General features: G+C 36.6%; 1 protein-coding gene across 11 annotated transcripts in view; it reads left to right on the forward strand.

The window, feature by feature from the left end:
- The window catches only part of DLG1 (discs large MAGUK scaffold protein 1), a 144,891-nt gene that overhangs the window by 98,208 nt on the left and 22,229 nt on the right, over positions 1 to 24,454 (forward strand). For all 11 annotated transcript variants that reach the window (XM_062006201.1, XM_062006202.1, XM_062006204.1 and 8 more), the window contains 5 exons: positions 1,118 to 1,262; positions 7,439 to 7,565; positions 8,649 to 8,805; positions 9,934 to 10,036; positions 21,668 to 21,782. In XM_062006201.1, coding sequence (XP_061862185.1) covers positions 1,118 to 1,262; positions 7,439 to 7,565; positions 8,649 to 8,805; positions 9,934 to 10,036; positions 21,668 to 21,782 — 647 coding nt within the window. The remainder of the gene's footprint in view (positions 1 to 1,117; positions 1,263 to 7,438; positions 7,566 to 8,648; positions 8,806 to 9,933; positions 10,037 to 21,667; positions 21,783 to 24,454) is intronic.

The following is a 24,454-nucleotide window of genomic DNA, read 5'->3' on the forward strand; positions in this document are numbered from 1 at the left end:
TGGTGAATGTCAGGAGTTTGGGACATCACTTTTTTTTTCTGTTGTATCCAGTGACAGGACAAGGGGTAATGGAAAGAAGCTAGAACACCAAAGTTCCATTTAAACATAAGAAAAAACTATTTCGCTGTTGAGGTGAGGGAGCCCTGGCACAGGCTGCCCAGGGAGGATGTGGAGGCTCCTTCTCTGGAGGTGTTCAGGAGCTGCCTGGATATATTCCTGTGTGGCCTGATCTAGGTGAACCTGCTTTAGCAGAGGGTTGGACTGGATGATCTCTAGAGGTCCCTTCAAACCCCTACCATTCTGTGATTCTGTGAATATACTTTAAGCAGTAGTTTCCTGCCACAAATAGTAATTGACAAGGCCAAATTGTTTTCACACAGTATAATAAGTGAAGTCATCAAACAGAGGAAAGTGTCTTTGGTTGCTCAGGTTCAGTTCAATACGAATGTTATTTCTCATGTTGCCTGGAATTATCTGCAGAAGTTACTTTGCTCTTTTAAGCATGAAAGAGAGACTTTATGTGAGATACTAATTGGTAAAGGATTTTTTTTAATAAACAAAAGTGCTAGTGTTTCACTTCAATAACAATAATTTAAAAAAAAATCTGTTGCCTATGAAGTTAAACTTGTTCTTGCTACTTGACATGCAAATCAGTCACTTTGGGATCATCTCCAGTTTTGATCCCTACTTCTGCAATAATGTGGTCTTGCAAGACTATGTTGTTGTGTTATAATGTCCTGAAGTGAATTATCATGAGAAGATCTTGTAGGATTTATCCTTGCTAGAAAAACCTTTCTTCTGTTTCATGCTTGCAGGAATATGTTGCATTGGTGCTGTGATTGTGCACACTTATGGCATTTATAGTGTCAAATTTGTCACATTAGTTTTCTCAAGTAACATGTGCCTTCTTTACAGTGCTGTGATCAATACAGTTTCTTACCTTTTGAGGAAAGACTTGTTTTGTCTTGTACTTCACAACACTACAAAGCATCTCTTATATGACTTCTGTTTAATCAATTATATCTGTGGCATGTGAATCCTGAGAGACTCTCAATGCCAGAGTGTTCCAACAGCTTTCACTGAGTGTCCTATGAATTGTTTATTTTTTTTTCTCTAGGTGAACAGTGTCTGCTTGGAAGAAGTTACTCATGAAGAAGCAGTGACTGCCTTAAAAAACACATCTGACTTTGTTTATCTGAAAGTTGCAAAACCTACTAGCATGTTCATGAATGACAGTTATGCCCCTCCTGACATCACAAACTGTAAGTTCAGCTTATCTTTGTGATTTAATTATTTTTCCTTTAAGGCTCTAAGATACCTTCTTTAAATATTTTGACAGTTTCAAGTGATTTTTTAAAACTGTGTTGTGAATATTAGAGGGTCAATTAATCAGGAAATTTATATGCTGAGAAGAGTAACATCCTAGAGCATGCATACTGAAAAGGAGGCAACAATGGGCTTCTATGAGGTTTCTGTGACTATTGTGGCCTAGATCCCTGGATCTAGTGAAGTTTCTGTCACTTGCTGATGAGGACGAGGGGAGCAGGTGCTTCATTCCCATGGAGGCTGCGAAGAGTAACAAAGAAAGCACTGTGTAGATGTTCAGTGTCCTGTGAACTGAGCAAAACACAATAGTGTTTCAGGTAGAGGTTAGTGATGTTCTGACTTTCAAGTCAAACATCTAAATCTGGAAGGCTCAATGTTGAACTACAATATAAAGGAAAATTTGAATGGAATGTACTGTTTCTTCAAGAACAACGATTAGTGTTTAGAGAAAAGGATGAGAATGATGCAACTGTACCCTTCCAAGACTGACTTAAGTGGACTTCTCTGGATGACCAATTTACTTATCACATAAAATGGTTCTGGGGGAGAGTTATTATAGGCTTTTTTGTCTCTTCCTATTAGATATGAGTAATTGATATGTAGCAGTGTTCAGGCACTGCTTCATATGAAAAAAGGAACTCTTTTGGACTAAAAATCCATGGATGTAATCTAAAACACTGTATAAAGAACAGTGAACGAAAGTGCAGCACTACAAAGGACTGAAGTACCTTATAAGCCCATTATTTATTGGTTATAGCTACCAGATCTTTAAATCTGTTTCTAAGATTATTGAATTGCAATTTAGAACTAGTTAGGTTTTACATTTTCACTGTCTTACTAGAAGGATGCCCCTGAAGGCTCCATTCTTTGACAAAAAGTGAATTTTCTGCCTCATTGATCAAGTCTTACACTCATACATGTGGTTAGAGAGCTAGCTGTGATCTCTTATGGTATCTGGCTTGTTCAATAATTTGAGCTTTCCCACTGTTTCCTTGGAAGACACACTTCTCTCTATTGTAACTGATCTCTTCATATGTTTCACCTTGAATTCAGATTTTCTAGAACAGAGGGAACCTGTTAATGTTACAGTAGTGCGATTACACTGCTGTGGATGTGATAAACCTAGAAGTATCTTATCTAACATTACTGTATCTTGACTCTGTCATGGTGATATTTACTTTAGGAAACTTTTGATGAGAGGAAGATACAGAAGGAGCTGAATCCTGATAGTATATGCAATCCTAATAACGCAATGAGACCCTGATAATGGCAGAAGTCATACCTTGCTCATTGCCCCCGATTATTAAAAAACAGCTTGGAATAAGGCTTAAATAGAAAAGAACAAAGCACTTATAGCCGTTTAGAGGACTGGTTATCTCTTTTGGGAGGAAAACTGAACCTGTTCAGTTTGTGTCCGTGGAGTAAGGAACATGTAATAGGGTTTGACAAACCTACTCCTTTGCTGGGCAACTCTAAAGGAATGGTTGGATATAAATGTAGAGTCAAATTTTACACTTTGATGTTTTTTGGTACTGTTTGTTAAACATTACTTTGAGTCTACTGACAGTCTTTTTAAGATCAAGCTTGAGCAGAGATACACAACTCAGTGTGACTGATTCTTAGTACTGTAGTTTGGTTTTAGGCAGGTGAGATCACACTCCTGAGAGTCTTACTCAAAGCAGCAGTCATATTTCCTCCTTGACTGTGAAGTGGTATTCTCCTTTATGTGATTATTTTGGGTTTATATTCACATTATCTGTACCAATGTGTACTTCTATAGGAATATTTGCTCTGGCAGTATACATTAAGGGTATATTGTTGGCCTTCTTGTGCAGTGAATTAGTTTCTCTCAAATAGTGGATGAGCTAACTGAGTTCATTGAAGTTAACTGCATCATAGTATAAAGCTGTAAAAGAAGCAGTGGTGTCTTCAAGAGTTCTTTCTTACCATGTTTGTTGGCTCTTCAGGGTAGCTCTGACAAGGGTGATACCACACAGTTGCCATAAGGATGTGCACTGCTGTCTTGCCTCGAGTTCTTGATTTCCCAGTTTACATGACTTGGTCTCACATCTATTTTCTGGAGGTAAAAACAGCCTGACCATATAAGTGGTCTCTCTTGTCCCATTACTGTCCTTCTTTCTAAATTTCTCTTCATTTGCTTGCTATTCCTGTAAGAGAGACTTGAGAGAGACAGTGGAATTCTCTGCAGCCCAGTATCTGGTCTTTCATGTGAAGTGGCTCTTCTGTCCATAAAGAAGTAAAAAAACAATCTCTTGCGCTGTCATATTCCTCAGGCTTCAGCAACTGCTTCTGGGAATCTTTTTCCTCCTGCTGAAGCATTTTGAAAAAACAAGAGCACACAAGATTTATCAGATTCCAGGTGTCTGTCTTCTGTCCTTGAACCTTTTTACAAGGTTTGTGGTCTGAAGTGCTATGTGTACTTTAGAGTAGATTTTCTGGGTTTCATTTTGTGTAGCTGCAGTTTTAACCTTAATTTCCATGTGCGAAGTTATTCTGTTTTCTCATGCTGTTTTGGCAGTTTTTTGTCAACAGTTAACCAAAGAAAGCATTAGAATCTAGGTTTTCTGCAAATTCTGTTTTCTCTTAGAACTCCTGTAGTAAGAGTACCAGCCATACAGTAGTACACTCATGTCAGGTGGTGGGATGGCACAAAAGATGAGACAAAGTAAGTTAGCATACATATAGACAAGTAAGTCATTTGCTATTTGTTATTTCTTTGGGGTTAGTGTTTTTGAATCTAGGGATCAAGAGGTTTCTGAGATTCTGATTTGTGGCAGCATTTGAGGAGTGCAGATCATATTAACATTGTGCACCTGGGGCTGAAAACTGACCTCCATCATTTGATATTTATTAGAGTGAGCAAACAGCTCCCGGCTGCCCATGGGGAAGTTAATGTTGAAAAGCTTGTTACAGAAAAGTTGAGGCTATCTTAGACCAGAGGATTTAAGAGGGAAAGAATATAGGAAAAAAAAAAAAAATAGTTGTGTACTGTAGCTCTAGAGTTTGATATATATTTGGGTGATGAAAGCTTGACCATAGCCCTTGACAGTCTGGAGTAGGTGATGGCTGTGCCTGTTTCTCTTGTTAACCCTTGAGGTATGCATTCCTAGTTGAAACAGTTACTTACAGTGATCTCTGTTTTCTGATTGAAGAAGAAAGCAGTTATGAAAGATTGTTCTTTCTGAGCACATTGCCATTTGAGTACTGTTCTGTGCCACATTCAGTCTCTGAGACACTGAAAGAAAGATGAGAACTTCCAATATAGGAAATTAAATGAAAACCACTGTGCATTGTATGCAGAGGAACAGCAGCACTGTAGGTGAGGTGATCTTTTAGATCGATGCCACCCAGCTGTCTAGCACCATTGTCAGCTAAACTGATTTTTGTGTTTGGTAACCATAGCTATTAGTCTTATGTAGTAGGTCATATGTCAGTAGGGAATGTAAACTGCCTCAGTAATCTATATATAAATTCTGATCATTAAATGATTTCTGGAACAAATGTCCACTAAGTTATTGGTGTAAATGGTTTCAAAGTTAAGTTGAAATGTTACTAACAAGGTCTAGAAAATGCTATTTAAAAACACCATTACCTGTACAGTGTGTATTGCAGAATATCAGAGAAGTGTCTATATGGTTTTTGAGAGACAGAGGACTTGCTTCCTATAGAGGCCTCCTTTGAAGACATCAGTGATAACATTTTTCACTCTTAGTAAAATAAAAACTATTTTTGTGTTGTGTGTGTGCATTGCATTAAAAAATACTGCAAGGTAAGGAATAATATTTCCTTGCTTGAGACGTAAATGCCTTATCCTTCCTTAAATGGCACAAATACGGGAAGAGAACAGTAAATGACAATAAAGTTGTCATTTTATCTCCGTTGTAGAAATTGTACTGAAGACTGGTGTCCTCGCTTTGCAGATAAAAGGAAAATAATAGGAAATCTTTGAGGTTTTTTTGTATAGAACTATGTTATGTTAAGGGGGTATGGATTTGAAAATGCAGTTTCTCCTTAACAGTCTTTGACTTTTCCTGTCAAAGCAAGTTCATTTTACAGATGTAAGTTTCTGTTCATCCAAAACATGATTCCTTCATCAGATACATTAATACTAATATTTACTTGGAAATAGAAGTTTATACCCAATTTAGGATTTGGAAAGTGATGGCTTGCCTTTCATTTCTGTAATGTTCCTCATGAATATTCTTCAAGTATAATCTCTAGCTAGAACAGTTTTAGGAAAGGTGCTTTATTTTTTTTTTCAGGAACTCCACAGAGAGCCCTTTTATGCCTCATAGATTTGCTTCCATAGTACTGAAAATACCAGCTTCAAGAAAGGATCTGATTTTTCTAAGCAAGTAGTATATATAGTACTTGATAAATGATGTAGCCACTGCTGAATGTCAAACAGTCCACAAGTCTGAAATAACTGTTAAATAGCTTGATAGCTGAGTTTTATTTGTATGGTGAAAATATGTGAAATTTAAAAAATAACAATATGTGGGAGTATTAGGTAGTGTGTATGTTTTTCAATGTGACCTGATCAAAAGCTTTAGGAACCTCAAGAACAAACACATGGAAAGTACTGTAAATCAATGAACATTTAATTTGGTATGAAAAATCTGATTACTTGCTATAAAACTTGAATTGTTGTAGTTGCCACTGATGTTAAAAGCAGTTGTAAATTAATTTTGTGAAATGAGATTTAGTGTGTGAACAGACTGTACAGAGCTGCTGCGTTGTGCTGCTTTTCCATTAATTGGAGAAGAGCTCATAAAGTCTACATTTCAGGAGTGGTTTTTTGTGCCTTAGCTGTAAAGTTTTCTATGAAAACCAAAATAACTTTATTTAGTCATTTTTTCAAGTATTACTTGCTTTAAACAAAATATGGATAGTGATGTGGAGATACACTGTTGTATTAAAATACTTTTTTTTCCCATTGAAAAGTAAATATTGCCAAATACTTCAGTAATAGTTTTGAAAATCTTTTGTCAAAACTCCCATGTGGCTAACAAACAAGTTTTGAAATTGACTGTCCAATAAACTGTCCAAATCTTACTAGTGCATAGGAGCTCTAGATATTATTGTGCATATTTACTGCACATATTCACTAGGGACCTTGAATAATACAGCACAGATTGAGTGCTTTGAAAGATGGCTATTTAGCAAATCTGTCATACAAAAATACTTTTGGTGAAGTTTGTATATGATACAAACATTCTGCCAGTGGTTTAAAAAGAAAAACAGAAAAGGAGAATATAAAGATTACTTCTGCAATCAGTGTCATGCGTATTCAGTTAAAGCTTTTGGTTTAGTTTAAGTCCTAAAAGATTGGGCCTAACTTGGAAATGTAATGCACCCTCTTAATTATTTATTGGAATAGCTTTCTTGCAACTGTAGAATATTTTCCGTCAGTTCAAATCATTAAGATGCAGTTTTTTTCTAGCATGTGTGTGGTGGTTCAGGTAACTCATATGCACTTCATGTACAGGATTGGTGCCCTGTTATGCAGGAGATTAGATTAAATCCTTTTCATACTCTGTTCTAGTTTTAATCAACGAAGCTGGGAAATAAGACAACTGACCTTTACAGCTGACATTTTTTGCAGTAGCTTGTTCATTCCTCTGAGTAAAGTGATGCCTCTTACCTTGAAAAGTAGGAGGTTGGAATAATCCTGCCTTTATTTCCTGATGCGTGCTGTTGGCTGAGCTCATACTTATGTCACTGCCAGCACCTGTGCTGTTAAAAATGGGTTTGTTTTGTGTCCAAACAGTGTAACATCCCTCCCTCTTCAGACCTGTTAATCAGAATGGCCTGGAGTGTTCTGGCAATGCTGGGATGCTTCACGTCAAAGCATTGACAAGAAAGAGGGAGGCAGCTGGAGAGTTTAGAATTACAACATTGCAATGTTGAATTTTTCACTGTTGCTCTGACTTGGTGATTTTAAGAATGTGTAAGATGTGACAATATTTTGCAACTATAATATTTACAGTGTATCAGTTGACCTGTTAGATTTTTGTAGAGGTCACTCCTTGTACTACTTTTCCCTTGTTGCTTTAATGATAATTTTGTTTCCATTTTTTCCTCTTTGAAGCTTATTCTCAACCAGTGGATAACCATATCGCTCAGTCTGCCTACCTGGGACAGTCCCTGCCTCCAGCATCACCAGGGCGATATTCCCCGATTCCCAAGGGAATGCTTGGTGATGATGAGATTACCAGGTAATGAATACCCAAAGCTACATGTCACATTACTTAACCACAGAAACTTGTAAGATGCTGCTGAGCGATCTAGAGCACAAATCTTATGAGGAGCAGCTGAGGAAACTGAGGTTGTTCAGTCTGGAGATAAGGAGGCTGTGGGGAGACCTTTCCTCTCTATACAGCTACCTGAGAAGAGGTTGTAGTAAGGTGTGTCTTGGTCTCTTCTCCCAAATAACAAGTGATTTTCTGGAACTGCAGCATTTTCATTAATGCATTTGTGTGATCCAAAGCAACATAAGTAGGTTTTCACAATGTCGTTTGTTTTCAATAGAGATAGTACTCTGAAAAAAATCAGTAATTAATTATGTGAATTTTAAGAATTCAACTGAGAAATCTACTAAGTTGATTTAAGAGCTAATGCAAAAAAATGAGTGATTTTGGAAAGTCAGACTAGGTGATGTTTGTGTTTTGGAAAAATGCAGCTGATTAATAATTAATGTCTGGAAGTACTGAAGAATGTCCATTAATTGTTCTTTAGTGCTCTCTAGTGATTTTTCAAATGCAGTGCACATTTGCTCAGCTTTAGTAGAAATGCGTGTTTCTGAAATCATTTGTGCTTTACTTGTGTTAGGCCAAGTAGTAGAAGGTAACTTTGTAAATGAGTGTTTTTGCATTAGAACTTGATTGGCCTTGTCTTGATCAGCATTTATTCTTTCCTCTCAGGAAAGGGATCCTCTCAGGAGGGGATCCTATGAAAAGAATGAAACAACTTAGTTCAGATTTGATTTTTTTCAATTGCAGTTATTGCAAATGGATTGCAAATGTATTTAAGAGCACTGAATATGATTTGTTTAAAAAAAGAGCTTATACATACTTCTTGAGTTGTTCTTGCCTTTGTTGCTTGACCAACGGGAGTGAAATTAAAGCAGTAAGGGCATATTTTTCGTTAGTGGGGAATGGTTGGGCACATAACATTGCCTTAAGAAATTTGTGACTTTTAATACCAAAATTTTCAACACTATTAGAAAACTTAGCTTTTCTAATTGTTTATTTACTTTTATTCATACCTAGTGACCAAGATTTTATATTCTTTTCTTTCAGGGAGCCTAGAAAGGTTGTCCTACATCGAGGATCAACAGGTCTTGGTTTCAACATTGTTGGAGGAGAAGATGGAGAAGGAATTTTCATCTCTTTCATCCTTGCAGGAGGGCCAGCTGACCTGAGTGGAGAGCTTAGGAAAGGAGATCGTATAATTTCTGTAGGATTCCTTGCTTCTTTTATCTAAATAGCAACCAAAGTTTTCTCCTCCTTTTATTTTAGTGCCAGTTAGTGATTTATATGCAAAGAATATAATTAACTGAGCTAAATTTGAGAACATGTAACAGATGCTGGTGTACTTGCAAAGAATCTTTGAGGTCTTTATTCTGCCTCAGTTTATCATCTCTAACCTGATTAAAATAGGACTTTCCTATCCCAGAGATACTTAGTGACACTATTCAGTGAAGATGTTACCTTAGTCTGGTAGCTGAGAGGTATAAGTATCTAAACTGAAAGAATGCAAGCTTCTGAAGTAAGTCTTCTCATGAGATGGAGACACTTGGCAGTAGTGTCTGAAAGTGGATGTTTACTCCTGGAGTAACTGTTAAGCTTTATGTGAGCCTTAAATAGATCCATCTCCTAACTATCCAAAGTCGTCTTTTGTATTAGTACTGAAGATCATAAGTATTTTGTGTGTTTCTTTGTGAAATGACTTACGGAGAATCATTTCTTTGGACGACTACATTGTAAACTGGTAGTTAAGAGGATTTTTTTCTTCTTAAATTTGAGCTTTTCTGATATTAAAGTTTATCTTTTAGTTTGAACTATGAAAAATGCTTTTTTTTCTAAATGTGACAAACATTTCAGCTTCAATTCTTTTTTCTGACGCTACTTCTATGTTTGCTGCATTGAAAACAAGGCTGGACCCGTGGAGGGTGTGGCCAGTCAGTAGAGTTTGAACATAGTGGTCTGTCAGGATGCCTTGGCTAAGGAGATCTCTGAAGCTGTGGTGTAGAAAGATAGAGTGAACCGTCACAGAAGTATCATTCTCTGTGTCTCCTTAGAAAGAAAAAAGTCTGAAACAAAAAGAAAATTGGCTTAGCAAATACAAATTTATTAAGTGATATACTATGATAATTACGGTATTTCTTAACAGAGGGGTATATGTCAAAGTAGTTACTGACTTTGGATTTCAGAAAGGATCACTATTACCCAGCCTGTAATATTGGAAACTCACATGGCATGAAAACTAGTTCACGTACTGTTATTTTTTTTTCAAGTCTGTCTTCTGTGATGATAAACACAAACATCTATTTTGATAAAGAGCTTTTTTTTCTATTACTTGTAGGTAAATGGAGTAGATCTAAAAGCAGCAACCCATGAACAGGCAGCAGCAGCCCTGAAGAACGCAGGCCAAGCAGTAACTATTGTAGCTCAGTACCGTCCAGAAGGTAAGACTTGCTTTATACATTCCTGTTCACTTCTACAATTTTAAACTCAGAATGATAATCTACAATGTCCTTCTACCTCATCTAACCCCTCCTTTGAGGAGAAACAAAGAATTCAATATATGGTGACACGTACTTGTTACCGTAATTACAAGTTACCAGTTTGGAATATGTGCAAGTGTTGGTGCTGTGGTTTGGTATGTTTCTTACTGTGATGATGTTCAGAGTTTTGATTTCTCCAGTAAACGTTAATACTGTTGTGACACAAAAGTTAAGATGGCAAATCCAGAGCTGAGTAGAAATATGATGTTATTATTTTTGTATTTCACAATTTTCTTTACCCTTAAATATGGTTGGTTTAATTTTTTAATAGTGGAAGGGTAAAAGAGTAATTCCTTCTCTGTTGTGTTGATTCATATAACCCAAGGAGACCATCAGGTCTCATTCATCTGTTTCATACTGAGCTGGTATTTCTGTTTACCCAGAAAATTCTTCTGGTCCACACTGGACTGCAGCTGTTGCTGTTTAACTGTCCTTGTTCTGCAGAAGCCAAATCATCCCAATGCACATACTTATCCTCTTGTATTTCTACAGCACATTTCAAATGCCTTTGACTATTTGAGACTTTAAAAATTCGTTAGTCTAAAATGATACACTTACCTTCAATCTGTAAACTGCTATGTTATTGTCTACATATAGTAAGACATTTTTGATTTGTCATTATGAATTGTGATAATCAGCAGCTTTCTCCAAGTTTTCTATATTGGATGGCCCATCACTATATCTTCTTTGTAGTTAGTTGTCTGCTTAAACATATTCTTTAACAGTATTAGCAAGGGGTAAGTGTAGGTGTTTATCAGGACTGGACATTGAGCAGGACTGCTGCCTTCATCTGAAATAGTTGGGTAGCTGATCACAGCATGCTTTTTCTTCATTCTTTACTTATTCTCCTTTCTCATGTTTCTCTTATCCTGTCCTACCCAAGTCATTGAAACATTAGTTTTTAGATTCCCCTCCTCCCCCTGCACGAGCATCATATATCTCCACTAACACAGGAATTCTGTGAGTAGTAAGGCCAACTGTGTCTGGTTAACTCTAAAATCCCTGCAGCCAGCCCATGTTGTCAATGCCTATATTGTCTTGAGAGGATGTGCATCCTGTCCACATGAATCTATAGATTGGTCTGTTCCAGGATTTGTTTTCTAGGAGCGCTCACTCTAAGACTTACTTTTAGGAAGAATAGTAAGGTCAGCATTGGTTCTGGAATACTTGGTTTGGGATTTTATCAGAATTGTCGAATATTTCTGTTGGTACCCATTTGGTCTATCCTTTGCTTAGGTCTTCACTGTTGTAACAGGTGGATCAAATTGTTACACCTTCTTGCTCCTTGCATAGGGCTTCCTCATCTTGGCGAGAAACAAAACCTGTGTTTCTACATCTCAGGATGGAAGCACTTTTTTTTCTCCTTGACAAAAATATGTACCCAGATTTCATGTCAAGGTAGCGTTTTTTTCAGTCCTCTCTTTCTGGGATTCAGGCTTTAAAAAGAAAAGAATCCCTTCACACTCGGAAAGTCAAAACCCTCTTTTAGAAAGAGAACTAAGCATTTTAAATGGTTCCTGCTCGTTCTGCTTTGAAAATAACAGCTTTCTTCCTTACCATTTGTCCAAGTAGTTAACTTATTTTCCTGAAACATATTGAGGTACTTGACTGACTAGATGGAATTTTGAATCATTGTGCAGAGATTTGCCCAGAGCAACATACACTGCCCCTTACAAATTTCTCAACGACTGTCGCTTGCAGACTTTAGACCTACAACTGTACTTATTCCTTCATGATTACTGAAGCATTTAGAACAAGACTGTATACAGTTGGGCTGTATTGAGAATGCTATTTTCAAAGAACTATAGGGCTCATTTGAGGGGGTGCATGTGGGAGATGTTAGTTGAATTATCCTAGATTATCGACAGACATCTGACATGTTCATCAAAGAAAGGATATATATGTTTTAAAGATACTTGATCTGCACAGTTATTGTTTGTTACGAAATAGTGCTTAAAGTTTTCATTCAAAGTGAAAATGTTAGAAGCATATTAGGGCTTACTCTACCCTTTTGAAGTATACCATGAAGGAAAAATATAACTAGGAGACTGAGATCTGTAATAGTCTGAAGGCTAAGTATGAAACAACACATGGCCAGCCTGCCTCAGAGTGCTAGTTACTAGTGTCTGACTTCGACATCTCTGCTTGCCTTTTTCTTACTTTATGTAAAAAGAGGTTAAATGGAATTCCATCTGTCAGCTTCTTTCAGGTCTGGTGTGGGAAGTAAATTGGATCAGATATTCACTGTTCATATGCTAGAGATTAATAAAAAGAATAGTCTTCCTTAAAGGTTACAGCTTGTTTATTATTGTAGGACAGCAGTCGAGTTTTGGCTTTCCAACTAGAAAATATCATCTATGTGAGTCTCTAAATTAGAGCTGTGGATGGTTGTCTTTTCCCCTCACTGGATTAATTTATGTGTACATATATGTATGTGTGATTAACTCTACTTTTTGTTGATGCCATTCAAATAAAGATTAACAAATACTAAATTGAAGAGTTCATAAAATCATTATTCATCATTAGCATTTCTCAAATGTTTTCATAAAGATGAAGAGCACCAGTTATAACTGCTTGTATTGCACATGTATTTTATTTCCATTTATAAATCTAGTGGGACTTTGTAAAAGATGTTGACAGCTAGGACAGATCAAGGAGATTCTAGGCATCTATCAGGGTTGATTATAACTGGATAAAAAGATTTGGTATGATAGGAGCATTTGGAAGACACTTGGGACTAACTCACTTCATTTGCTGTAATTGTGTCTGACAGTTTATATGTTCATAGATGTGGTGGGGAATGCTAATTTCTGTTTTTATATCCTACTGCGTTGACTCTGTTGGAAATTCCTCATTTGTCTTTCTGCTCAGACTTTTGGGAGAACATTTTTGCAAGCAGTTCTTTCATACAAAAGCCTGAGTAGGTTGCAGAAAAAAGTAATATTTGAAAGACTTCTGTCATTGGAAGGGCTTGAATTTTCTACATGTCTCTCATATCCATGTTTTATCAAACACAAGTTACCGAACTTGATGTAGACTGATATGAATGGATGATACTGCTTTTATTATGTCCAGGCTCAAATTACATAACTTATTTCTGCACCACCTTCCCCCCCTGCTCCTTAAATCTCCGAATGTTCCTTGGTTATGGAATCAGATGAAAACAGATGAGCTCATTCCTAAAAATATCCTTCTGGATCGTTTAGTTTCCAGCAGTGTTTGGTAAATTTGAGAGTTGCCTTACAAAATTTTCCTACTGTACTGAACCAAATTCCAGCAACTTACCAAGTGTCCTTGGGATAGCTAAAAGCCAAATAGGGAGTGTGAAGGTATTTTTCTGTGTACAAAAGCGACTCATGTCAGACAGCACTTCTGTAGTACCACAACTGCAATCAATTGACTTACACTTTCTCCTTGTGGATTCCATACATTATCTTGCAACTTAACTAGGAGCTACTTTTCTAAGTAACCAATTGTGGTGTACCAAAATAATATGCACATGCATATGTGTATACAAAATTTCTGTAGTTGCATAGGTGAGTGCATTTCAACCTTCTGGGGCTGCATGCTGCAGAGGATAGATGTGGAGTAGAAGAAGAGCAGAAGATTGGGAAATGGGAATTATCCTGTAGAAGTCTAGTGGGGAAGTCAAGATACTGTTATTGTTTTCCTCTTCATTAGAAGCTTTTCCTTACCCCCTCACCTATGTACTACAAATTTCCTTTCAAGACATCATTCATGAATAAAAAGGGATTTTGTTTTACCAGAAGTCCCACTGGAAATCAAATACTATGATTTGGAGCAGTTTCAAGAAAAGCAATGTTGCTTAGGTACACAGAAGCATTTTGATGAGCCATTTTCATTTGTAGAGGTTTCTGAGCCATTTTATTCTTTTGTTGCTCCCTGGCTCTACAGATTCTTCAGTGCCACATTGCCTCCTCCCTTCTTTGGGTTTTCTACAGGTGTAGGGCAGCAAAGAAAATGAGCATGGAAGAATGAGAGGAAGCTTTAGGCAATTTGGATATATGTTTATCTCCTGAGAGCGGGTGTTTAGAGATAGAATTATGATCATGCTGTGTAGCAGGGATATAGGAACATGGGAGTCTTGGTGATTGAAGGGAATGTAGTGAGAAGAGGAGCAGCAAGGGGGAAGTATAGGACTGTTCAGACATGTAGAACTCTTAGAGAGGGGTCTCTCCTTATGTCACATTATTTCCATTATTATATCCTTTCAATTTGAAAGATTATCTGAAACATTCTTATGTGTTTTGAAGATGATATACTAATAGTGCTACCTCAAAATTCAGAATTTCTGGACGATTAGACTTTACCTTACCAGAAAAATTATGAGGTACCACGAGGCTACCGTAATTATATTATTGCTTGACTGCATTTAAATCCTTAAAAATAAGAAAAATAGGCAGAGAAATACATAAAAAGTATTAGAATATATTTTGTTGAAATGGTATAGAAAATAATTTAGTTTTGTGACTTAAAAATTTTTTTGTAGCTATATTCTTCTAGATCAGAAATGGCCAATTAGATCTATGTATAACGTTAACTGCAATCACATATACATTAACTGTTAAGCCTAGCCTTGGAGTTCCTTGTAAAAGCAAGCAGGCAAAGTGTGTTGGCATCAGCAGTCATTCATTGGTCACCTGACTCTTGCCCAGAACAGAAGCAAGTCAGATAACACTGTCATGACGGGGTAGAAGGCTTTGTTTCCCAAGAATCCACCTGACATGCAAAAATAAAATGACAATTTTAATTAGTACAGCAGTCTGTTATGTTAGTTATCAGTTATTTTGAATTTAGAATCTATATTTGTCTTTCCTTTGTCATTCAACTGATTAAGTCTGTCTCTGTGTATCTACTTCTTTTCTGAAAGGGTAATAAGGTGGTTAAGTGATCAGATTAGTTCTATGTTCCAAAGTGATCAGGTTAGATGAGTGTAAGATTAGGAGAAGGTGAAGCCAAAACCTCAAGAGGAGATTTTAAGGTATTTTTTGCAAATCCTCTGCTTCTGAACTTGTACTGTTCATGTAGGTGGTTAACAGGCATTTTTCTTTCAGCTTTATTCAATGAAATAAGTGTTTCTCCATTGTAAAATGTGTTCACGGTTCATAGTTCAGTCAAAACTGCTCATACTTAGTTACCCAGAGCTTTAGGTGAATTTTCCTGGGATTTTTTTGTTTGTTTGTTTTGAACAAATGTGTACACCTATTGAAAAATAGGGTCCAAATATGACAACTTTCTATTTTTCATAGAAAAGGGAGCAGGGGGATAGCTTACCCTTCAACGACTACTATTTGTCTTAAAATGTATTGCAAATCTTTTGTTTGTAACAGTCCATCTGGCATAGCGGAAGGTCATTAATGCTTTTGCAAAACTTAGCTTCTGGTGTTTGTTTTGTATCAGGAGGATGAGCATCCTTTGCTTCCTAGCTGAAAACATGAGTTGTATTAACGGAAGTTGGTGTAAAAGATTGGTACATCCCAAGTTCATAAAAGGAAAAATTATTTTATTTTTTAAAAAATAGCCTATTTTGGTGAACATGGTCTCTAGTCTTCCAGACTTTTATTCCTGCATGTTTTGCACCTTGTTCTACTCATTTGCAAGTAATCCAGATCTGTCAATTAAAGGACCTTTAAAATCAGGCCCATCAAGATTAGAAGAAGGATTCTGCTATATATAGTCCTGATAGGCACTGTAAGGCGGCTTACACATGTTTTAATCCCTTAAAACCTTGCTCCTGGTCTTTAATATAATAAATAAAATAGTTTGTCTTGAACAGTGGTTCAGTCTTTTACAACTTTTTGGTAAATCTTCAACAATGCTTTTGATGAATTCACTTCAGCAGGGACTGGATCTAGTCTCTTTCTGGGTTTTGCAGGTTCTGTGGGAGGTGTCCTTAGCTAAATACAACCACAGTTGTTCTAAGCTGTTTTGAAATTCTGTAGCCTAGTCTTTCAAGTGATTAATGAGGTACAAGCTCATTATACATTAGAGTCCGTGAAAGCCACCAGTAGCATGTGGAATGCGTTTGGTGTCTCAGGTCATTGTGAGACAAACATTAAAGCAAAATAGTATCTCCTCAAAAATGTTTGATGATGCTTTTATTGTGATTTTAATAGGTAACCTGTTTGCTAGTGTTTATCGAGTGGTTGTATTAAACATGCTGTACTCCACACACTCCACAACCTTTTCTACCAACTGAAATTTATACTAGTCTGTAATATACAGACCATAGTCTGTAACAAGAAAAGATGTGCAAAACATAATTTGTACCTATGAATTTATCAAATACCGATATAGCTAATGAAGGGATGACAATTCTTGACTAGAACTCATTAACACAGCTTCAGTCATATACCTGCTATGGCAGTTCTGTCTCACAGCCTTAGAACTGAAAACAAATGGAAAGTCAATACATGATCAGCTTAGTGGTGGCCATCCTGACTTACTACCTGGCTTCTTTTGTCAGTTTGGAGGCACTATGAAAGGAAAATTGATTATTCTAAGTGTGGGAAAAAGCATATAAATCAATAGTTATATAAAATTGTCAGCACAAGAGTTCTACTTAGATCAAATGGGTCTAGCTAAAGAAGGTCTTTCCACAGACAGATGGGAAGAGGGGAGCAAGGGCTATACTTTTTTAATTAAAGCGAACGTTTTCAGCTTTTCGTGGGTTCAATATATGTAAGAATCTCTGCCTCCTAGTGCTGTGCTACCATCTGTTCCCTGTGCACACATCTTTGCTTCCAGGAGTTGCTCTTCCTTCTGTGCTTTTTGCTGAATTTTCCATCACTTGTCATAGCTTTCTGTTCTTTTGACCCACTTGTTAGAATGTGTGTTCCAGACTAAATCAATTTCATTGTAGCCTCTTTTTCTTTTCCCCTCCCTCTATAGACTGTTTGCCGTGTATCTGTGTGTGTTATCACTGTCCTCTTGTGGTTCAGTGGAAGGGCAGTCCAGGAGCGCTCCACTGCGCAGACCCTTTTCTGAAGTTTTGTTTTCTGTTAAAAACATTGACATTGTTTGCTAGGTAGAATCACTTTAGAATCTTACAGGATTTCCTAATCTTCCCCCGTCCTCCTTTTTGTTTGTTGCTGTGCAATAAGTACAGACATGAAATAGAGCAGGTTTATTCAGGTTTTATACCGTCTGCTCGTCCAGTATAATTTTAAAGTTTAAAGTTGAGCCCAGATGTATCCATCCAAGGTTCTTAGCAACAGATTACATGTAAACCTGAGTAGGCTTGCTTTTTTTTTTTCCTTTGGTAATGGTGAGGTGCTGTTGGATAAATGCCATCAACTGAAGCAGCAGATGCTTGTGCTTCAAGCTCTGTGTTATAATAGCAGGTACTACTTGCTCCCTGCCCCTAAATTTACTGGAAGCTTTGAGAAAATTATTGCTCTCATGTTGTTGCATTTCATGTTAGTCTTGCTACCTATTACCCTTTATTTGATATATAGCGTCAGGAGCTTTCCTAAAATTCATAACGTTATAAGTAATCCTAAGTTATGTCCCATTTGCTGCTGTTGCTTATACATCAGATTTGAAGTCCTGATCACATTATTGCCAGAGAAGATTGAAGATTTGTATTGTATGGTTTTGTTATGTTGTTTAATTTCATTTGGGAGAGGCCAGTGTTTCTCGTGCCACCACTACTAAAATACTATTTTAGAATGTCAATATTTTGTTGGCTGTGGAAATTGGAAGTTCATTTGTAGATGGAGTTCCTGTGACCAACCTACTCCGTCTGAGTTAAAATCAGCTTTACATTTTCATTGAAATATCTGTTTGGCTACCTCCATCACGTTAGACCAGAGATCAGTCTTTTCCCTTCTCACATAAGCTTTTCATTTCCTCTTGACCAAGAAAGCCAAGTGTCCTTCTATTCCTCACTGTGCCTGTTTCAGCTCCAAATTTCTGGAATATTGAAGTGGCAAAATAAGGCTAAAAAAATATTTATATTTACATGTGAATTGTCGGAGTTTGTCACACTGAGCCATGGGGAAGTTTATCGTGCTGTTCACTGTGATTTAGAGGAAAAAATATGATCAGTTTTGTCATACACTATATATGTAATATAATGCATACCCTGTGATAAAGAATGGAATTGTAAAGAAAAAGTTCCCTGGCACTCAGGACAATCTAGTGATGGTAAGGTGAATGAAACAGGTAATTGAAACGTACAATGAAATTCTGTAAATGCTGGAAATATGGGAAGATGGGAGAGTACTTGAAGGAAAGATATCACTATATGCTTGCCCAGTTCTTATCCCTTTGTAATTGCTTTCTTGTCAGTGAGAGACAAATGTTAAGCTAGGGTCATGCTTTTGGTCTTATCCAGCACTACTGCTTTTATTTTGTTTTAGCTAAGGTATTTCTTACAGTCATCTGTGTGTGGTACACTCATTCTGTGCAGTTTTTCACTACTGTAAATTTGATGCTACTTCTCTAATTTATTTGCTTTTTTTGGCATTTAATTAGTAGTAAGGTATGCATAGGGATTGTTCAAAACCAGAGTTGTGTAGGTAGTTTTTGGAGGCTTTTGTAAGCAAATAAAATTGCATTTTAATGGATGGCATTTGATACACATGGCTATAAGTCTCCAGTCTTGCTACCAGCTATTGGCTATTGATGTCCCCTCTTGTGGAGCACATAAGATGGAATGGCTGTGGCCACTCCTCTGACTACTGTCCTGCCAACTACTTTTCTACATTTTGTAAGCTACCAGATGACATCAGTGTTCTTCAGCTCAATGGGAGAGTGAAGGTGATAAAGACAGTTGATATCCAACTCTTCTCAATCATAGAGGTAGAAATACAACCTCTCCTAGACAGATCAGCAGAGCTTACACTTGGATTTATAATGTCAAAGCTGAACAAAGCCTAATTAGCCAACAGGTGCTGATCCTTTGGGTACCTAGCTGATAGTGTGTTCCTGGTGTTATCAAGTGTCTTATTATTGTCTTATTTTCTGTCTCCAGCATTAGGTTCAGTACCACTGTATCTAATACCAAGCTTTCTTATTAAGAACCAAATCCTGTCTACTTTTCAGCTCCAAACCCAGTGAATTTAAGATTTCTTTCCATACTGTTCCTTCCAAAACCTTCTGTAAGAGAAATATAACTCAAATTTTTAGCTTGCTCTACATCAAAAGAGCTCACTAGATTCCATCTGCACAAAGTGTTTGAGCTTTTCCTAAGTATGACATCTCTTGGCACTTCCTCTTTTTGAAGATAGAGCCTTCTCAGTCTCAACCCAGTAGCTTCTATTTTTGTATTACTGGTATGGCAGGAGCTTCTATGTAGAAATTATTCTTTCTCTTACTCCTACAGATGTCCCTGTCACTCATTCAGCACTTGCTTCCTATGAGTTTTGATGAGAAAAATTAAATTACTCCAGGAATCTGCAGGGCCAGCAACCTGAAGATAATGTATAGGGTAAAGCAGAGTTAAGCAATAGTAAGGAATAGCCTCCCTTGTTAACTATCTTTCTTACTATATGCAACATAGGAGGAAATCTGATTCTTCCAACAGATGACACGTGATGCTTCCTTAACAGGAATTTGTAGTCTTTTCAGTAGCTATTGGAAAGATTTGCAGATGTTTTCAGTACTGAACAAACTGTAGCACAAAAAAATACTTGGATCGTCTGGTCTTTTCCATGGTTAATTTCCTTTCATGCAGGGGACATAAAACACTCTTCTGTCAGAAATTTCAGCCACCATGATTGAAACTTAGAGCTTTAATTTTCCAAAACATTCAAAAAACAGATGAGAGGCTTAAAAAATAATTTCTCAGGTATAAATGAGTAAACTGAGGTGACTTACCTAAGGCCATGCAGTGCAGCAGTGAGTGGCACAGCAGAGTTATACTATTATCTCTCTGCATCTGACTCCTCCTCCTAAGGGATATAGAGTTCTAAACAAATATCACTTTCTCACATTCCTGTTAGGTTACCATCCTGTCATCTTAAATTCGTTTACTATTGGTGAAACCATTCATATCAGGTGAAACATGATTTTTTATTTTCTCATCGAAGCACCTCATCAGTCTGATTTAGTGCTGGTAAGTTATTTCATCTGGGCTTTATTTGTTAGAAGGCACTTGAAGCTGTTTTAAAAACTAAGCTACTGTCTTGAAAATGGCTAGCTTTTAGTTTGAAAGAACAAAACTCAGAGTTATAAGACAGTTCATATTGTCATAACATGGATAGGGTTAATTATAGTTATTACTCCTAAAGCATCAGATTTAGAGTAACCTTGATGAATGAAGTGATAAACTAGAAACTGGTTCACAGAATATACTTCTGCAGCTTAACATTTGATCTCTGGTTGGTGCTCACTGATGAGCGTGTGAGGAGAAAGTGCCGCGGAATGTAATATGATAAATCGTTCGTAGGATTTAGGTGACTGTTGAACCTTCGTTTAGAGATTTTCCTCAAGATGTTTACATTTTAGAGCCCTTTCTATTAGTCTTGTATTTCCTGAGTAAATTGAATGGCTGCAGGGAGTAGGGTGCAGCTAGGAAGAGCTGAACATTACCCAGTTCAGCAGCTGCTTGCTGCACACACCCTGGATCTCTGTGTTGACTTGTTATAATCTGGCATCACGTGGTCTCCTGGTGAAGGTGGTGGCTGCAGAACGTTTCCTTTAACTTGGAAGGTTTTACCTGATCCTGAAGTCCAAAGTATTCAACTGAAGGAAAAACTTACTTGTTTTGAGTTGATATTTTATGCTGACAGCATGTAAGTACCTTGCTTTAGGAAGTGTTTGTCCTGAAGAAGCTATTAGTATTTTACTGCCTGCCTTTGTAGCTAAAATCAAATGCATTTAGCTTAGTTTTATTAGTACACAGTGCTGCTTAAGAACACAATCCGTTTTCCAGGATTAACATTATACATAATTCTATAGAGGGAGCTGGAATCTCTAATGACATTTACAAGTGGATCAAGATTCATGCCAGAATTCTGGATTTATTTTTTTCCTTTCTTGAGCTCTCAGGGGAACACTGTCTTATTCAGAATATGTTTTGCTTATTTCCCACCTTCTAGCAATAAATTCTTTATCTAATTGAAATCCAGTAAAGTACAGATGCTTTTCATTCCCACTTCCTAACATTTAAAATTAAAATTATATAGTTCTTGGTCATAAACCAATGTATTTCACATATATGTTCTCTCAAGTTAACTTTTTGTCATGGGTTAAAATTTATCTGGATCAGTCTTTTTATTACCATAAAAATGATGATTATTAGTAGAAATGTTTGTTTTAATTAGGAAAAAAATAGTTTCTGTGAACTGTAGATTAAACCCACAGTTTTGAAGTATAATTTGCTGATTTATTTCCTTTGTCTAATCACAATAATTTCAATGTTTATTTCAGTTAATAGTGATAAATGTAAAATTTTCCTTAGATTGAAAAAGCTGAAACAAATGCTTATTCTCTTCAGCATTTTTATAACTAATTTAGTTGCTGAAACTTAGGGGAAATTAATCGCGGTGCCTCTCTTTCTTACAGAATACAGTCGTTTTGAAGCTAAAATACATGATTTACGGGAACAGATGATGAACAGTAGCATTAGTTCAGGATCAGGATCTTTGCGAACCAGCCAGAAGAGATCCCTCTATGTCAGGTAATCATCTTTTTCCACAGTATTACTAGTTTTGTTTTTTTACTTTTCTGTAGATGTAGTGTTTCTGTATTTGCATTTTTATACAACTATTTACTCATTATTGAGCTCAACAAATTGCTATTTCTGTGCAAAGTATATTTAAAATAAAGGTTCGTGTAGATTGATTAAAGAAATATAGCTGAAAATTAATTAATAGCCCTGAGTATCCTGTATGAACTTTGAAGACTGGTGCTATTACTTTCCCTTTGTCCTGCCTTTCATAGAAATTATAATCCTTCAGCAAAAACATACATGTATTCTTTAAGTCAGTGTGAGTGAAGTCTTGTTTCCTTCAGTTTGTATTTTTCTGACAGTAGTCTTCATACTCTCCCTGGTTTAGAGTCTAAGTAAAGGGAGACTGTAAATTTAAGCTTTGACAGATTTCCATCTTCTTTCCTTCATCTTACCTTAGTTGAAGTCTCAGCATGTATTAAGAAAACTTATTTCTATGTTAGTAGCATTTTGTTACAGAATGTCTTCCATGGTAACTGAGAGAAAATACATCAGAGCAAAGGAACTGAATATTCTTCATTAATTTATTCATATTGAATTAAACATAAAGGAGGCTATAAGGAAGTGGAAATACAAAAGAGCATAAAGGAGTTAGGAAAAGAGGTGGTTACACCATGAAATTGTGGCAAGGTGCAGCTCATTCATGTGCCAAGGAATTCCTGCATCAGCTATCATATGCTCATAAGGCCTAAAATTTCAATTATAGAATGTGGGTACAAGGATTGTGTTTTTTAAAAACCAATTGATTTCTGAGTTCCCCAAACCAGTTCATCTCTGCACTGAATAAAGGCCAGCAGTAGCATCTTGGCAGGGGCCAGAAAATTGTAGTACAGCAGGTGAGACTTCAATAGTACTAGTGTGTGGGGTAAACTTGGTTTAAGATGTTGTAGGACCTCACTGGCTTACCTACTGAGAACCCTATGCTCAAGTGCTGTTGGCTGTTCCCATCCAAAGCAGATGCTGTTTTGTTCATAGTGCAGTATCTATTGAGCTGTGGGAAAGGAGGCACATCTTACACAAAGCAGTCACCTGAGAAATTGCGTCTATGCTCAGAAAAGTCTGTCCTCTGCAACCTATTTTTGAAGGTTTTTTTGAAACAAATGTGTAGCAAATGACTGATACGGGGCTTCTACTTGGATTCATTATGACGTGTAGCCATTCTGTTTTGACATGTTATTTTAGTCACTTTATCTGAGTTCTTTTTTAGCAGAGCTGGAATTATTTGGTTTTTGGTACTTCACCTTAAATATTTTTGGGGATCAGCATTAAATCTCTAAGGATAAATGTCTTAACTATTAAGGATAAAATACTTGGTACCACATTTATCAATGTCTTAGAATTTCCACAGGTAGATGTACACATGGATATTGTGGTGAGCTCTTCCTTTCCATAATCCCAATATCGCTTTAGCCCTCATCATATAACTAAGCCTAAACAATTCTAAATGCTTCTATTTTGCCTGGCTAGCTATAGCCTGATCAGATTCTAAACCGCTTATACTCACGTTCACATATTGGTCTGATGTTTTAAGCCACTGACAAACATTTTGTGTTTCTGTATCTTTTATCCCACCAATGGGAGTTTTTATCTGTAAGTTTTGACTTTATCAACTGCTCCAGAAAAAGCAGCCTTCTCCAGGTTGTTGGCAGAAGCCTCAGGGAGACTGACGATTCCTTTTCCAAGAGAGGTTTTTAAGACTCTCTAATCAATTTTGTTATAAATCAGAACAAAAATCCCAAATGCAAAAATTGTTCAGAAAAAGTTACTTTTCCACCTACATCTCTTAACATTAAAAAAGCTGCTAGAGCTTTTGGGATCTACTTTTGTCATCACACCAAAAGATGCCAAAGACTGGTAGGCAACTTGATGTACACAGGATGGGTTCACATCTGTTCTGTCTGGTTTCTGATGTAATTTTGACCTCACTGAAGTAAGTTTTGTGAATCTTTTCACATAGTGTTAGATACTGACAGAATGTGTTACTTATCCAGCTTATTCCTTATTATAAGTCACTCTGGTATGATCACTCTGTACTTTTATTGGTACCAATTAATGTACAAGTAAATTTTAGTAACTAAAGCAATCTTTTTTCTTTTCTGTAATATTGGAATTTTGATGTGTCTTAAAGGATTCCAGTTACATAACGTAATGGTGAATTGAACAGTAAATCCAACAGTGAATGTTTGTAGGCATTTGACCATAACTGTAGAAAACCTTTCAAATAAAACCAATAATCTCTGGCAATTTCTCAAAATCATGTCAACAAATAGCAGAGAAAATCAGATCTATCATTGTGTCACTGTAACTGAAATTTGATATCTTTATCAATAGTCTGCCTGTAAACAGCATTTTGAGTGTGTTATTGTAATACTAAGGAGAAGGCAATTGTATTTGCCTGAAAATACAGTTGAAGCAACATGGCAGATTTTTGTTCTTAAATGTAGGTATACCAATATATGTTAAATAGCAATATAATGGACAGTCCTTAGAGGGCAATACAAATATAGCAAAACATTTCTGATTTTGCATCTAAACTCTATCTATATACTATCCTTCTTCATCTGTAGTTTCAAAGAACATGTGTGAAAAGTTGAGATTCCTTCATGTCATCAAGTTTCTGT

This window comes from Colius striatus, chromosome 12 (genome assembly GCF_028858725.1).
Source record: "Colius striatus isolate bColStr4 chromosome 12, bColStr4.1.hap1, whole genome shotgun sequence".
NCBI classification, from domain to species: Eukaryota; Metazoa; Chordata; class Aves; order Coliiformes; family Coliidae; genus Colius; species Colius striatus.